Below are 17,888 nucleotides of genomic sequence, written 5' to 3' on the forward strand. Positions count from 1 at the left end.
CAAACTCAAGTTGTTCAAGGGTCAGCTGTATTATATTTATTATGCACTGTAATTAGTTTCTGGCATTGCACATTTGATTCAAGGAAATCATGTCAGTAAATTACAGAAGCTCTTTTTGACGTAACCGTTAAAGTAGATTTTTGGATGCTTTTGATTTTCTGAAAATAATAGTAATAGTAAACCCTGTTTGAGACTGAACTTTTAAAATCCCCTTGAATATTATTGAGTTAGTTTCCAACTTTTCCAGGCCTGTGTGAAGTATGCCTTGGGAGAAACGGAAATCGGTCTAGTGGATCTGTAGCTGGTACCACATTCCATGTTGCTGTCTATGCCATGACTTTTCTTTCTGCTGCCCATGGCCTGTCTCCCCAGGGTCTGTAGATGTTAAGGACGTAAAAAGTGGTTCCTGGCAGTCTGGCGGGATCTTTGTTGTTAACACATTGCTGTTCAGAATGAGGCAGGTCCTGGATCAGGGCTGATCTGCCAACTCTTTGTCACTGGTTCATGTTAAGCATAATGAGAGTATGTGTTTAGAAACTTTTATAGTAATTTGACAGAGTAATTTTATTCTGTTGGACCTGTTAAATCTTTGAGCTTAAACTTTGCGTCTTGTAAATTTTATTTTTTCCTAATAATTTTTAGATTTTTTGCTTCTATGACAAATTGGAAATTTTTTTAAAAATCTAGTTCTTCATAAATAGTTTGGGAATTTTTTGTGGGACACGTGACTTTACTTATCTTACGCTGTAATTAGGAATAGTAGATCAGTATTATGTGTTTCTGCAGAAGTGGCAAATTAGAGGAGAGAGACCTGAAAAAAGTCACATGTATTCTGTGAAAGAGACAGTGTGCCTTTATTTTGACCTATTACACTTGTCTAACTGCTTCTAAATAAGATTAATGCATTTCACCAGTGAATTATGAAGAGTGCTGAATAAGGGCAGTGGGATTTATAAAAATACACAAGATCATTAGAAGCCTATAGACTTCTTTTTTTATTATTATTATTATTATTATTAATAGGTTCTTTAAAAATTATTTTTATTGAAGTATAGTCATTTTACAATGTGTCAATTTCTGGTGTACAGCATAATGTTTCAGTCATACATATACATACATATATTCATTTGCATATTCTTTTTCATTATAGGTTACTATATGATACCAATTATAGTTCCCTGTGCTATACAGTATAAACTTGTTTATCCATTTTACACATACCAGTCAGTATCTGCAAATCTCTAACTCCCAATTTATCCCCTCCCACCCCCTTCCCCCCTGGTAACCATAAGTTTAGACTTGTTAAGTATGGGCTCTTTTCTTAAATTTTAATTACAGTAACCTGATACAAAGTCAGGTGAACTTCATGCCTGAAGATAAGAATCCTGCCCAGACTAATGAACAAAAATTCTCTTTTTTTCTTGAGCTGGAAAAGCTGGTTTACAGAATTATGACTTCATTGTGATTAAAGTTACCGGTTTCTGTAAGTAGGACAAATAGCTTATCTATAGAAAATGGAATCTTCACCATTGGAACCTGTTAAATCAACTGATTTTAATGCTTACCATTCTATTAGAGTTTGAGATTCATATTTAGCTCTTAATCTTTCCATTATATTGAGTTTCAAATAAAGTTTAAAAAAATGGATGAGCATTCCTGTCCCTCTTTTGTGATTAGTTGTTTAATTTGGTAAGCATATAAGATTGCTATTTGATTTTGCTTTGTGTATTTGCTTCGTGAGAAAGCTAAGGAAACTCTTTAACGTTTTAAAGATGTGTTCTCTCTCTTCTGGTGCTTGGATATTGGACTTTTCTTACTGATCTGGGTTCTGTTCATTAGTCTGAAATTACTTTAAACAGTTCTATTTTTTTCAAGTTTCAGACTATTTTGTAAGTATTTCTGTCTCTTTCCCCAATTTAGAATTTGACTTCTGTCAACAGTGACAATGTCCTCTGTTTCCAAATAATTTCCACGTGTCTGTGTCTCTCCCTCTCGTTAAGTAACACCAGGCACTTTGCAGGCAGAGGAGATAAGTAGTTACCAAGACAATAACTCATGGAATAGGCAAAGGATCCTGTGAGAGATCAGCCTAGCTTTATACTAAGTGTAAAACCAAGAAGTACTTAAACAGAAATCTCTGTGTATCACTGAGCTGACCTAAGTCATCTGGGGAGCGACAGGGCTGAGAAAGAGAGAGTACCTTACAGGGTGAGTAGAGATTGGTCAGTCTGGGTTGTTTCTTAGCTGAGGGTCTGTTTGAAGTGCCCGGTGTTCTGGGGATGAATTAAGTATAACTGTTTCAGAGTCCAGGCTCAGACTTCTGTGTCGTGATTTATTTTTCCATGTTCCCTTGAAGCAGCTCTCGGGGACACCTGCAGTAAGCTGCCTGCCTTCTGACTTAGGCCAGAAGGTAGGAAGGTAACAGGGAGGGAAGAATTAGTATTTTTTAAACAATTAAGTTACACATAACTTATTATTCATAATGCCACCACTGTTAAGACAGGTTTATTTCATTATCAGATATTAACCTCCCACACTGCTTGGACTTTCTTAAATACTTGCAGCTGATATTCCATTTTGTATTTTGATATTTTCACTTTATCATACTCTTTATCTATTTCTTGGGTCTGTATAATTATTTTTGAGGCCCTCTAAAATATTCTGTTTATCACAAGTATTTAAATCATTTAATGTTTGATGTTAATTTTAACCTTAAAAAAAAAAACCCCAGAAATTAACTAAGCGAATGCTGCAGTGAGCCTCATTTTTTCGCCTGTTGTTTTTTCACGTCTTATAAATCATTTCTATAGGGTAAATTCCAGGGGATTACATAATTAGGTCAAAGGATAAATGAACAGCTCCAGTATTCATTGTCATCTTGCCAGCCTTAGCTCTACTTTTCTTTTTTAAATGAATCGGCACCTGTAGGTTACTTTAATGTGGTGTTTTACAACCTTGGCCGCACATTAGAATCACATGGGGATTCTAATTACACATTAGAGTCTCCTGGGAACCTTTAAAAAAAAATATTGATGCCTAGGGCCACCTCTAGAGATTTTTTATTTAATCGGTGAGAGGTACGGTCTGGACATCAGGAATTTTTAAAGCTCTCCAGGTAATTCTAAAACGCAGGTAAGATGAAGAACTTTGCTTTAGTGGGAAAATTTAGTGCTTAGCATTGTGTCTGAAGATTAATTCCCGAGAGTTACTTGGTGAGTCAGGTTGGTGGCTTAAATCTGATTAAAAAAGAAGAATCAACAACTAGGTACCTTGATCACATCAGTAAATATTTAGATGTCTGTCTAGTATAAACTTGACTTTAATTTTTATTTACCCTGTAAGTATTGGTATGATAGATATTGATGTATGTATAATTAATATGGTAGGATATTGAAAATGGTTTTACAGAATCTTGAAAGCAGTGCAATAAGGTTAAACTAGAAAATACAGAACTTTGGCTGTTAGAGGAGTGAGGTATTCCAGAAGTCATGGAACCATGGAGTAAGAGGGCCCAGGTAGCCCCTGAGGGTGGAAGGGAAGAGAGAAAAATGACCATGGACGGCATGGACCACAAACTGTAACCATGTCCATAATGCACAGTAATCTAGAACTTAAATCTCCAGAACTTAATCACCCAAAATACGTGTATTAAGAATATTTCATTTGTTTTATTGGTCTGCATTTTCTAGTGCAAAATAGACAGTAGAGATAGTTTTGTGGGGCGGTTTAGAATGTCAGCCCAAATTCTGACTCAGTTTCAGTTTCCTCATCTGCAAATTGGGGTAATATCTTCCCTCACAAGATAGTTAGGAATAAATGAGGTGATACATGTGATATATAAACACATTGCTCAATATTTGATAACATTATTACATAATTAAACTTAGCACTAAAAGAGGGTGGTTATGGTTGTACCCCCAGCTTGTGGAAGGAAATAGGACCTAAAATTTAATGAGTACTTACTAACCATGTATATAGCAATGATATCTCTATCCATGTATCTTTTAATCCTTGCAACAGTTTTGTAAGAGAGCTAATATTATTCCTAATTCTTTTTTAAATAGATGAAAAGACTCTCATAGAAGCATAATTTGTCTTAGATCAGACCGTGGTATAAACAAGATTCTGCTCAGACCTCAGTTCTCGTGCTTTTCCCATCGTATTGCCCAGGGATTAGCCTCTAGGGAAGTCTAAATACAACATAATGAGATGAATTTGCGATGATTTGTTATGACAAGTGGGATATTTTTTCCCCTTAGGAAAAAAGGTAGGTACTAGTTAGTGTCAGTTTTGTGAAAAATGTAGCCAACACTTTGGGGTGTCATTTTTGAGAAAAACTGAAGGAATAAACATGCAAGTTGATGTTGTCCTTCATGTGGGTAGCTTGTGCTCATTTTGCAGATAGTCAGGTAATGAGAGTTGTGGGCTGTGCCGCTTGTCCTGAATGCTGTCAGAATCTCATCAGACACCTGAGAAGGACTGTGGTTGATCTGCTCATTCTGTGAGTGACTCAGCCAGCAGAGGATAGGCTTTAGAACTTCTCATCAGAGAAGGCTTGTGTGTTGGAAAATGTTCTGCCTGGGGTGAATGTTCTTTTAATTTGTGAAGAAATGGTTCCCCTAAAGACCTGTTTGCTCCCTGCTGACTTCACATGACCCGAGACGCTTCCTGCTGTGGCACCTGTTGAGGCGTTCCTGTAAAGACCAGCCCTTTCCACCTGAAGCAGTGCAGCATTCAATGGTGGGGGAGCACAGGCTTTGGGAGTCAGTCCCACGTGGATCCAAGTGCATTACTCCATTATGTGTGTGCTGTGTGCTAGTAAGGCGAGCACCAGTGTTCCCTGACTGCCGCCAGGGTGCCAGGCATTATTAGATACTTTGTTTCCTGTTCCCTCTAATCACCACAGCAGCTTTTAAAGGGACTCTTACTATCTTTTTTTCAGATCATGATGCATACTCAAAGAGGTTACATGTCTAGTCTAAATTCTCACTTTTTGGAAATGGTAACGTTTGAGGCCAGGTTTATCAAAATCTGTTGTGTTATATGCAGAGCAAATGAGTTAATATTTCTGAGTCTAAATTTCTCCTCCTTTGAACTAGGGGTAGTACTTCTTTGAAAAATTCATATGAAGATTAAATTACGTGGTGTATGGCCTGTCTCTTAGTGGGTACTCTAATATTAGTTTCTTCCCTGCCTTAAGTAATCGCAACATATTCGCTAAATACTAATCGTAGAATAGTCAAAGAATTAATACCTCTGCCTTTTTAAAATTAATGTTTTAACATTTTTTGAAAAATTCTAAACTCAGACAAGGTGCAAGAATAATACAGTGAGCTGCTGTGTATCTAAATTCACCAATTGTTAACATTTTGTTGTATTTGCTTTGTGTGTGTTTGTATGTGTGTAGATGGATGGATGGATAGAATTTTACTGAGCTCTTTTGAGAGTAAAGTTGCCCCTTTATTCCTAAATATTTCAGCATATTCTTACAACAGTACAGTTATCAAAATCAGTAATACAACATTAACATAATATGATTTTCTAATATATAGTTTATATTCACTTTTCACTAGCTGTTGAAAATATCCTTTCAAGCCATGATTTTTCCTCCTGGTCTTTATCATACACTGAATTCAGTTGTCATGGATTTTTAATCTCCTTTGCCAACTTTACCTTTTAAGCCATCACTGCCACTCCATTGGGTCTTACTAGATTTACTTCTTTAGGTTATCTTTCCCTTCATATTGAGTGAGTTCTTAGTGATTTCAAACCATTTGTAAACATCTTGAGGATAACAGAGGGATATCCCTACTCTGCTGTCCTGGAGTGAAATCCCAGCAAGTATTTGAGTACCTACAGTGTGTCAGGAGATGGAACCAGGGTAGTGAGACCCAGCAAGTCGGCAAGTGTGTAGTCCTGTTCCTGTCCTCCACAGGGGTGACAGATGAGTGAAGAGGAGGTTATGGTGCAGAGCAACAAGTCTTTCAGAGCTCAGAAAAGGAAGACTGCCCTTGGAGTCATGCTGGACACTCTAGATAAAATTCAGGGTGCCATGAATGGTTGAAAATTACCTTATTAACAGGATGATTGAAAGTTTCCAGTAATCATGATCTCAGCTCTTTATATCTTGAAGCCTGTTCTGAGATCTAGTTGAATGTAACAATCTAAGAAATTCTAAGAGACCCCAGTACCATCTGGTGTCATAGTAATGAAATAATGCACACTGTCACAATTGGTAGTAAAAATACCTTCTCCTTTCTTCAGCGCGGTGCTGTCCTCATTGGGATGAAAAGGGAAAGGTAGTGGAGATCTCTGTAAACCTTCCTGCAGCCTCTGTACTCCATCTACAAATCTGCCTTTCACTCAGCTGAGGCTCTGGTGCCTCTTAATTCACCAACTGAGATAACCAGAATTTCTAGTTCATTTGTGAATGTGCCTTTCTGTCCTGCCAGACTTGATTTGAGTACGTAAAATCTTCGTGTGTATTTCTAAGGTAAGTTTTAGATACCCAGGCATATTCTTCTCCAGAGCAAAAATACAAGGCCAAGGAACAACTTGATTACTAACTAGACACACAGAGGGCTTCTAATCAGGAGAATGCTGAGTAGTTAGTCCACAAGTGTGAAGGAGACTAAGCAAGGAAAATGACTTTAAAATGGGAAATGTGGTAGCTGTCCATAAAGAAGTCTGTACTTTGGGAATTGCAGAACATTTAATTACTCCTTGGATTCCAGGTATGGGCCTCATAGCCCACCTAGGAGGGAAGGTGGTTGGAGTGGGACTGGGCCTGCTGTTCCATCACTGAAGCAACTCTGTTTCTGCATATGGTTTTGTTTGAAACTGTTCAGCTACTTAGAAGTTTGAAAGCTAGTGTCTTGGGTGTTTTTTGTTAAAGTCTGTCTAAAGCCTCTGAGCTGCATTTTTCACTTATATCTACGGTCTATTTGTTGCATGCTCAGGGAGCCCTGGAGAATGTTCACATTAAGCAGGTGATGTTGGATTGTTTGTTCGTTTGAATTGTTTTACCCCTACCAGTATTCAGGGGGGTAGTTGACTGTATTTATAGTCTGTGTTACCTCTTTTCAGATGTACATATTCCAGCTTGTGTCATAATTTAATTCACAAGGTTTTTTCTTGGTAGTACAAAAAAATGTTACTTTTACAAGGTGTATAGCATTATAATTTTGATAAAATATGGTATATTTAGTGCATAAAATGCCACATTCATAAGGGTAAAACTCCTATTAGATTCTTTCCTGCTTTTTGTTTCCATGGAGGTGACAGTAACACCAGTAAGCCAAACTGTGGCTGTCTGATTCATGTTTGACTTTAAACTGTGTTTGTACATTTATCCTTGAGAAAGGTATCATATTTATCCCTGTAGCCCTGGCATCTAGCACAGTGCCTACTGTGTAATAGGTGTTCAGTAAATGTTTCATTGAGTGGTCTTCGAATATCACATTGTGAAACAAGACCATAAAAACAAGATTGTAGTTAGGAGTAATCAGAAAAAGGAAAGTAATTAGAAAAACCCATTTAATTCAACAGAAAGTAATAAATTATACAAAGAAAGGAGAAGTAATTGTAGTTCGTTACTTGGATCGGCTGTGGACAGCAGCTCTAGACGCATGATAGCACAGACACTGAACACTGATGCAACCGAAATTATAGCTCTTAACGAGGAGGAAAGGACAGGCTGTGGGCGTGTGTTTTTAGGGGAAGGGGGCAGGTAGTGAGCTGAGCCTGCATCTTCTGTGTTGGGAAGTCAGTTTGTAATGCCTTGGCAGTCTCAGCTCCTTCGTTCCCGCCTTGTGCGTGTCTGTCTGTGCTTCGTGATCCTGGTGTTTGGAGATGTGTAGTTTTTTATATAACATGACCCCAGAGTGTTAGGCCAGGTTTTCATTTGTTACTCTGCCAAAAAAGTTAGTGATAAAGAGAAGTTCTTCATATACTCTTATTTTTGTATTCTGTACTTTCTATCTTGAACCTTCTGTGAATTGCAGCTCCGAGAGACACCATCTCAGTCCTAAGGAGCTTGTATTCTAGTGAGAAGGTATGACAAGGACATAAATTATTAAATAGCTTTTAACATATTATTTATAATATGTAATGAATTATTAAAGTGTTTTTTAAGCCATAAAAGAGTAATATAATAAGATCAGTGGGTGAACAGGTTCTGTGTCCATAGAGAGAACAATAGAAACAGAGATCAGGACACCAGACTGTGCAGGATGGGTGGAGTTTGGATAGGCCGGCATGTCTGGCTCATGAAGTGTGCGTGGGGAATGGGCGTTTACAGTGTGGCTGCAGAGTAAGATCTACAAAGATAAATCTACTAAAAGAACGTTGGTGCTTTACTGTGGAGGTGTTGCTGGCCAGGCAGAAGCATGGGTGGTGCAGCACGGCCTCTGTGAAGGGCTGTTGCAGTGTGCAAGGAGACAGTTGTTAGCTGAGTGGCCTTGGTCCATGAAGTTCTGTGGCTCTCTGCTTTATGTGTCCGTACGGTAGATCTATGCTTCATGGCATGCTTAAGATGAAGAGAATGCCTAGGTGGTGTGGGCATACACAGTACACACACCACTCCCAATGCAAGAAGAACAACAAAAAGTGTTGGTGGCAGCAGGTACTCATGGAAGCCAGTGGGAGAATAATGGCGTTGACTAGTCTTTGGTTTCTAAACGGGCTAGGAAGCAACAAAAATCCACAGGGATGATGAGTTGGAAGATTGCAGGGTTAGCACTTATGGCAACAAGAGCACATTCCTCTGGAAGGGGAGAATGGGAGAGATGGATGGTAAATAGACTGTGGTCACAGAAAGGAATTTCCCAAGGTTTAGATATTAGAAAAGAAGCAGTTTGAGAATTAATAGTGGTGAGGTTGGTAAAAAAAAAAAAAATCCATTTTGTTGGAAATGGACTTTGCACTTTTTAATTGCCCCTGCCTTGGCAGACAGTCCCCTTTTAGCTTATTATATTTGGTTCACACTGAATGGTGTTGTATAAATCAAGTTTTGTTTTCAAAGGCCTTTTGTTTTAAAAAAACAAATTGGAGTATGGTTATAATGGTAATCTGAGTAAGCAGTTATGCCAGTAATGTCTGTCAGACAGTTAAGCAGAGTTCATGGCAATGTCAACCCAAGCTCCAAAGCTCACAAGTCACCGCCCCCTCGTTTGGTATAGCTGATTGGCTGCTTAATTGAGTCATTCAGTTGAACTTTTAAGTGACTGTCTTACAGGTACTTTTCTGTTTGTGGTCACTTTACTCAGCGTAGAGCAGCTTGGTAAATATGTAAAACATTTAACAGAGCATATGCTAGGTTCATTTTAAGCAGCTGCTGGGGTGTCACCCTTGAGTGTGGAAATTACAATAGTTTCCTCTTGCAGCCCCCTTGTTACCCTCAGTCAGTGCGTGGCTCTCCAGTTTGTTACCGGTTTTCCACTACAGCATATTTTTAGCTTTCAGATTCCAGTTATTCACTGGTGAATTGTTACAGACAGACAGACAGGTGCGGTTTAGTAGACAAAGCACTGAGAGAGAGTTGAAGTAATGTTTCCCTCTTATTTTGTCAGTGGATGGCATGTCTGTTATGTCTTAATACTTTAGTTTCTTCCATTTTAAAACATGATGATGATCTCAAACACAACCTTCCGCCTTCTTCCAGAATCTCTAGGATACTTTACCAGCGTACTGGATTCATTAGAGAGAACCACATAAGAGATTTCCTGGTTTTGTTTTGGGGGGAGATTAGGTTTGTTGTTTTGTTTGTTTAACGAAGGTACCGGGGACTGAACCCAGAACCTCGTGCATGCTAAGCACGCCCTCTGCCACTGAGCTGTACCCTCTCCCACCGAGATTTCATGTTTTGAGGCCTATCCCAGAAATACTTTACATATAAGTGCTTTGTTTAACTATGAGGTATATCCATAATGATGTGAATTGAGCAGAGTTGTTTTTTAAATTAAAAAAGTTATAACTTACTTAAGTACTTAAAAGTACTTCATTCAAAAGAGGATTTGATAATTATATTGACAAGCATAATGCGATATGACATTGTAGTAGCTTTTTTTCATATAGTTGACCTTGAGAATTTTGAGAATGCGTTCTCCACCTATTTGTAATAAACATTGGTGTGCCGTTGCAGGGATTGGAGTGATTAGTTCTGTCCTTCCCAGTATAATTAACTGCAATTAGCATGTGATATAACCCATTTTAAGGGAAACGCTTAATAAGCCTTGCTTTTTTGGAAAGCGAGGCTAAAACCATCCTACTTACATTTCCTCATTATATGGTTGTCAGCATAATAGTAACTATTTTAAGGTCCTAGTCTTCTCTTCTGATCAAAAGATTGTCCTTAGGGAGAAATACTACAGTTTTCATTTAACCCATTTATGACCCCTTGTGAAGAGGATGGAACAGTTAGTTATATGCCTGAATTACTGGGGAACCGTACAAACCAGATTTTTCCTACAGAGCCTCAAAGAGCAATGAGGTGAAAAATTTTACATAAGACTTTGAGGGTTAAATCTATGCCTGGGAGACAGAAAAAAATATATATATATATTTTAACATATTATTATATTATACACATGATAATATAATATTAACCAGAGTTTGCTTGCTTCCAGGGAGAATGCTGGAGAACCAGACTCCTGGAGCAGTTTATCGTATGAAATCCCTTACGGAGACTGTTTTGTGAGACATCACCGAGAGCTGGACATCTATACGTTAACCTCCGAGTCCGACTCACACCAGGAGCCCCGACCTCCTGGAGACAGTTGCACTGGACATATTTTTAAACTTATGAACATCCAACAGCAGCTAATGGTAAAGAAGAAAAGTTTCATTTTCAGTCTTTGGTGACCTCACCCCTTCCCGCAATGAACCTTGTTATAATTAGAACATAAAAATGCTTCCCTTAAAGACCGTGAAGCCTGCAGAGCAGTTTTACCTGCATAGGTGTTACCATGTGCAGATGCAGAGCTGGCTTTGGGGTGGCAGCAGCAGGAGGCTGAGAATGTTTCAGTGGTGTTTGCCGGGCTTTTAAAATAATGAAATACACTGATACACATTGCAGATACAGAAATATGCAACAACTAGAACTAAACTTCCCTGGCGTAAAAGGAAACTTGTTTAACTCTATACATTTGTTGGTTTAAGTTTATAAAATGAAATGAGCTAAACAGTTTCTGAGATTGTTGCTAAAGAACAAGAACCAGATTTACTCAGAAATAGAAGCTTTTCACAACTATTGATGATGAGCATGTTTACTATATTTGAATCGATAGTTATGTGCTTTAGAAGATCAATAAAAAAATTAAGATTTTTATAATCCACTCAAGCCTTCAAGATAAAGCTGTTGCCAGACATAAAAACATTACAGACTCCCTGGTAGCATTTATTACGGATAATCTAAATGTCATATGGGTACATCTCTCTTGGCCATAACATCTGAAAGGCTAAGTTTAAATAATTTTTCCTCCGATTTTATTTCATAGTTGATTTGATTTGGAAAAAGCTTGGCAGTAATTTCATTTAAGGTCATCTAGGGTCGTCAGCTCAGTGCCAGAGGCTTCTCTAGGAGCAGGTCTTGTTTCTGAGGCCAGCAGATCGAGACACTTCGTAGAAGGGTTGAATGGTGCGCCTGCTTCTGCTCCTCCAAACTGTGTTTGTTCCGGAACAGGTGTCATTTTATTTTCCTCTGGATGGACTGTCAGGAAGTCAGATTTTCCTTTAGAGCTCTTCTTACTCGGTGAATGATAGTCCGTTTGAAATAGCAGTTTGCAGGTGCCAAAGGTACCTGCAAGGTATAGGTATAGTTTACAGGAAACCATGAGAAGTTAAAACTGTGAGAGGATGCATGTGTTAGGAGCTTCTACAAATTCTCAAGCAGTACTGCTTTTTTCCTCCAAATCTCTCTGTCCTGTAATGTTTACCCTTTATTCAGCTTAATGACCTGATTTCATCCCTAATTTTTAGGAGACCGTTGCACTCTCAGTAGGAAGGGAAGCAAGCAGTTTTGAATACTCTTAAGGAGCACAGGACAGAAACTTTTTAGTGAGAATCTGCTTTTCTTACACTGTCTTATTAGAAGGACTTTCATGAGCGTAACACAGTTTACACTTACACGTGTGAGCTTTTTCAGTAGACCCAGTAAAGGGGCAGGAGAGACTGATGGTGGGGTAGTGTAAGTGTTCAACGTCAGAACCGAGTGAGTAACTGAACCAGATGACCCTGCGCAGTAGGTGTGCATGAGATTGTTCTAGTAGGTCAGCTAACAAGTGAAGAGCAAACCAGACATTTTAAAAAGTTTTTATGTGTTGAACAAACAGTATCATTAGATGGATTCCTGAAATTTTGATATAAATACTCTTTAAAGATCAGCTGCATTTGTTCTTCTGCATTTTTTCCTAAGCCTTATTTGCATGTACTTCTGATTTCTGCTTAATTCTAACCTTAGATTTTACATTTTATTTATTTTCTTAAACATTATATTATAAATACCTTTTTCTGATTTCACTGCTTTTCATAGTTAACATTTATATGACAGCATAGCATTTTCCATCGGATTGCTCAACCATGATTATTTTAACCATTCTCATATAGTTGGTTATATCTGTTTTCAAAGTTGTAAAAACTGTTTTGAGATGACATATAACACTCTCAAACCACAGTACCATCTGGGAATAATCAAGAATTAGGCATTATTAGTTTGATAGAGTCTTATTTAATATTCAGCATTAAAGGAACAAAGGGATGACTTTTATCAAAAAGTTAAAGAATATTGACCATGCCAGTCTTTTTGAAATATAACCCCATAACTAAAATTGTTAAGCTGGATTGAATGGAGCATAGTTTGGGAATTAAAGGGTGCTGCGTAACTCCTTGCTGAGAATTTAGGGTGCAGGAGCATCTGTCTGTGCCTTGCGATTGAAAAGAGTTTACAAGGCTGGTCAGGATTTGTTTTTCCTTGTATGTACGAGGCAGCATGAAAGCAGCCTCTGCCCCTCTGAAGACCCTTTAAAAATATTTCTCAGCTGCTCATTTGAATATATCCACTGTGCTTTTTTAAAATAAGGTTTTTGAGGCTCAATTTTAATCTACTTTTGTAAACATAAGTTTATAATATAGAAAATAGTCATATTGTATATTCTTGCCACTTTATTATCCCAGTGGTTTTGTAGCTATAAAAGGAAATTGATTATCAGGAGCAAGAGAGAACTTACTTGTGTTTATTTAGGTTTGTTTATCATGTGACCTAGAATGCTAGTGAGTGTTCTCCAGCAGGATTTTTGCTTGTAATAAAGTGTCGGTGACATCTTTTCCCATGGACAATTATTTAAAAATATCTTCCATTTTCTCCTAGAAAACAAACCTCAAGCAGATGGACAATCTTATGCCCTCAGTGTTGGCAGCACGAGAACCTTCCAGTCTGCCCAGCCTCCATGATGCAGATGGTCGGTTTCCTCCCTGTGCATCAGAGCCCACAGTCAGCCAGCAGTTTGCTTCTCCTCCTGAAGATGCTGAGAGCTCTCAGTGCTGCCATGGGAGCACTGTGGGGCAGGCTGAAAGTTCCTATGACATGTCAAGTGTGGTTAAGGAAGAGAATACAGACTGTTCCTGTGGGAAGGAAAATACAGACCTGGAGAAGGACGGAGAGGTGGAGCCAGCACCTACTGTGGACTCTGAGGCTCTGTCTCATCCTGACGGCTGCCCTCAGAGCACACCTGATTGCAGAGGAAAGGGCACAGAAGGCCTTCCGTCCTGTGGAATCACAAATGAAGAAACTGGAACAAAATCTGCTGCTGCAGCCACAGACCAGGAGTCTCTGGGCAGTGGAGGCAGTGTCCTGCAGGGAGGTGTGGTCATGGAGCCCGGCACTGCCCAGCCTCCCGCTGAAGGCGGACTGGTGGTCGGTTCCACAGGTGCCAGTGTCTCGGAGGTTGTAGGGGAAACGGAGGGTGGTCTCATGAACCCAGACACCACCATCCAGAGGAACAGGCTTGAAGTAGGGGAGAGTACCAAGGAGAGATTTGAGGATTCCAGTGTCTGCACAGCTGGAGTCTCTGACATAAAAGTCACAGACGAGCCTGTGGATAAAGCCAGTGTTCCAGACGACGCCTCTGCCACTGGCTCCCTGGATACTGACAAGCCTGCAGAGTCTTTACTTGCAGTCAGTCACGGAGAAGCCCCCACTGAAAAAACTGCAGAAACGGAAACTTGTAGATGTAGTGAAGAGACCGCTGATGCTCCCAGAGCCGAGAACTCTCAGGTAGTTCCAACTGCTGCAGAAGACAGGAATTCAGAAGGGTTAGAACCTGACACTCCCTTAGCGAGTGTGTGTGTGGCGGTGTCACCCTCTGATCTAACCCTTCCCAGGCCACAGACAGATGTTACGCCAAATCAGACATCAGAAACGGCTTCATCTCATGTTCAAAGCCAAAACAGCAAACCACCCATCTGTTCGACAACTGGAGATGATCAACTTTGTGCTGCCTCTGCCTGTCAGCAGAACACGGTGACTTCTAGTGGAGTGTTGGCTGCAAAACCCAGTGATGACATAGTGACCCAGCCTGAAAGTAGCACCACAGGACTATTCACCACACAACACCCGCCCACTGTCATCTGCCCGGAAGGCCCACAGACTGACACAGCCCCCCCTGACCCGACTAGAGAGACCCAGGAACATGTGGCTTTTTGTCCTCTCAAAGTTGCAGATACAGAAAGCCAAGGAAAAGATGTGAAACTAGAATCATCTCTAATAGACATGCTTGAGGGGCTTCCACATCCGCATGCAGTTGTCCCCGGAGCTGAGAGAGAACGGGTATCAGACCAGGCAGTAACATCAGGCAGGACTTTCTCTCTGGCAAGCAGTCCCAGCAGTGAATCAGTAACCAAAGATGACGCACTTTCTCTTGTCCCCTCCCAGAATGAAAAGGGAACAGCAACTCTTGAACCATACACAGACTGTAGAGATGGCCCAGACGGACATTCGAATGATCCAGAGAAGCAGCCACGAGAAGACGGTGCAGCGGACCTGTGCGCACTCTCTTCTGCTCTAGGTCTTCAGCCCGGCATGGGGAACACCAGCCCCGGAGGACTTGGTGGGAAGCATGAGAGTCCCTGCCTCCCAGCTTCCCCTGAAGTCCTGGAAATTGAAGGAGGCACTGACTCTTCCCTGCTACATGTGGGTGAGGCCACTTTGGCTTCTGATTCTGTTTTGATTGAAGAAGAAAACCAGGTGGTTCCAGAAAGCCCTGCAGCTCAGGGCCCAGATGACAAGGATAAAGCAGTGAGCTGTTCCTCCATCAGGGAAGATACTCTTTGTTCAGGAACGTTGCAGGAAGAGCAGAGAACACCACCTCCTGGACAAGAGCCCCCAGGATTTGGTGAAGAACCTAGCTCAGCTGTCTGTGCTGAGGACAGAGTGCTTCGGCACGGTAATTCACTGGGCACACCCTTGGCCTGTCTTAACGCAGAAACTAAACATAACAAGGAAGTGGCCCCACCAGTCTCACTGCTGACTGAAGGTGGGGCTGCACAGAGCCTGGTGCCACCAGGAGCAAGTCCAGCTGCAGACGCAAGCCAGGAAGCCTTGGGTGCAGAGCAGAGCAGCTCACCACCGTTACCAGATGGGTCTGAGGCTCTTAACTGCAGTCAACCTTCTGCTCTGGATGTTGGAGTGGAAAACACTCAGTCCCAGGGCAAGACCCCTGCTTGTGAGGTGAGTGGAAATGTGGTATTGGATGGTGCCGTGGTCCAGGGCACGGTTGGAGCCGGAAGAGAGGATATATCACACAACACCCATGACGTCCCGATTCCACAGGTGTCGCTGGGCCAGGAGAAGAGTATGATCCTGGGAGCTTTACCAGATGAAGCTGTGACTGACCTCCAGGGCGCCGCAACCCCAGAGGTGGCGTCTCTTGGTCAGCAGGAGGGGAAGCTGGCGGGAGTGGACAGCAACTGCAGCGTGGGTGACTCCAAGGGGGCACAGATGAGAGAGGAGGCACACCCTGTCCCGCTGCAGCCCAGTGCGGCAGACCTCCCCACAGAGCCCCAGCTCTCGGGCTGTGGTGACGAGGTCCCAGGCAGGGAGAGAGGCGCTGCCCCACTGCCCTGCACTCTCTCTGCCAAAGCTGCGCATCTGCCTGAGAGAGCAGACTCGATCGAGGCAGCTGCGAGTCGCATAGTGGATGCTGTCATAGCACGAGTCAAGGCCTCGGGAGCGCTGATGACGGAGGGGAAAGTCAGTCACATGTCGCTGCCCAGTCCTTCCGAGTCGGGCCCAGTGACTGAACAGCTAGAAGGTGCTGCTGCGAGGAAGGCGAGTGCTTTCCAGCCTGTGGGGACCCCACACATGGGCACTATTCGTGGAGAAGCCTCTGGGAGCCTTGCAGGATGCTTTGCTGGAAGGGAGGAGCCAGAGGAGAGTATTGTGCCTGTCCAGGGACCTCCACCGGCAACAGGTAAGCAAAGCAGAAATCAAAATCAGTAGTTGGAGAAACAGATCCCCTTCAGAGTCTCTGATATGCTGGTAAAAGTATAGGTGTTGTTGTTTGGTGGCCCTGTGTTCATTGGGTAGGTTGCCAAGTTACTAGTCAACACCATCCGGAAAGGCTCGTCATCTCAGGCTTGGGCAGATTTTGCTTCCTGTGTGCCAGACTCCAGGCTTGATTGCTTAAAGCTTATAAATGCTCTGTCTGTCACACTGGAGCAGTGGCAACTTTCCTAACCTGGAAAACAGTGCTGAGATCCAGGTGCTCTAAAATGATAATAAAGGAATAAAGCAGATGTTTTTATTCACATGGCTTTAGTCCTTTCTCTCAAGAACCATAATAGGGCTGAAAAAGTGTGTTTTATTTACAAGCCTGAAACTTCTTTTCCTCTCCTAGCATCGTAGTCTGTGTCCTGAGCAAACTTAGTCAGAGTGATTTCATGAACAACTGTAAGTGCCGTTCCAAGCCGATGGCCCAGCGTCCCCAATGGTGGTATTAGGTCACTGGTGGAGGTTAGGGGGAAGGGAACTCCCCCCTTTTCCTGCCTGAGCCGCAGACCTCCACAGACCTGCAGTCCACTGCCTGTTGCTCTTGGGCAGCAGTCTGGGAATTCAGGACCCTGCACAGCTCAGGGGATAGGATGCAGGATTTCCGCCCAAGCCTCGTCTGCTGAGCTGCTGTCACCCGGCAGTCGTTGTGTCTGCTTATCTGGGTGAAGCAGCTGCACTAAGCAGATTGCTCACACAGCAGCCGGTTCTGTCTGTGGGTAACCATGTCCAGAGAGAGCAAAGAGAAACCACTGTGGCTCGGTGGAAATGAACGGCCTGAATAAAATTTCTTACTGGGGGGCTTGAGGCTAAAGTTCAAACTGGAGTCGGACTCAAGGTTTTGACTCCGGAAGCCATTCAGGGTTCAGTTTGATTCCCACCTGGAAACCACCACCTGTTACCAGGTATAGACAGAGGACCCGTCTCCATGCTTGTCCCCAGGCTCTTGTAGGTAAGAAGCCTGTTTTGTTTTTATTGTTTGATTGTTTCTGCTGTTCTTCCTAATTTTTGAAAACCCCTTTACTGTATTATGTGTTAAGACTGTAGGGGTGGGGTGTGGAGAAAAAAGAACAAATAGAATAAGAAAAGAAGTTGCTTTGGAAAAAGAGCAATTTAAATAGTGGTCGTTTTCCCTGATAAAGGGTTTTTTAGCCATTTATAATCTATTTTTCCAGTTGAGGGATTTAAGAAACCTGAGGTAGTATTTTTGATGACTTCAGGCTTTTTGTTATATTAGTGTTTTGTATTGTTAATGAGAGAAATTTGTCGACTGCTACTCAGAAGTTTAAAGGAGAAGGTCTCTAATTTTTAAAATAAAGCACAACAACAAGTCTATTTTGGGGGCCCT

The 17,888-nt window shown here is 41.5% G+C and overlaps 1 protein-coding gene across 15 annotated transcripts in view; it reads left to right on the top strand.

The window, feature by feature from the left end:
- The window catches only part of AKAP13 (A-kinase anchoring protein 13), a 291,739-nt gene that overhangs the window by 137,830 nt on the left and 136,021 nt on the right, over positions 1-17,888 (top strand). For 13 of the 15 annotated variants that reach the window (XM_031440520.2, XM_064480556.1, XM_031440522.2 and 10 more), the window contains 2 exons: positions 10,626-10,824; positions 13,364-16,463. In XM_031440520.2, coding sequence (XP_031296380.2) covers positions 10,626-10,824; positions 13,364-16,463 — 3,299 coding nt within the window. The remainder of the gene's footprint in view (positions 1-10,625; positions 10,825-13,363; positions 16,464-17,888) is intronic. The other 2 variants (XM_064480559.1, XM_064480562.1) reach the window with 2 other exon arrangements.

Source organism: Camelus dromedarius, chromosome 29 (assembly GCF_036321535.1).
Source record: "Camelus dromedarius isolate mCamDro1 chromosome 29, mCamDro1.pat, whole genome shotgun sequence".
Classification (NCBI taxonomy): Eukaryota; Metazoa; Chordata; class Mammalia; order Artiodactyla; family Camelidae; genus Camelus; species Camelus dromedarius.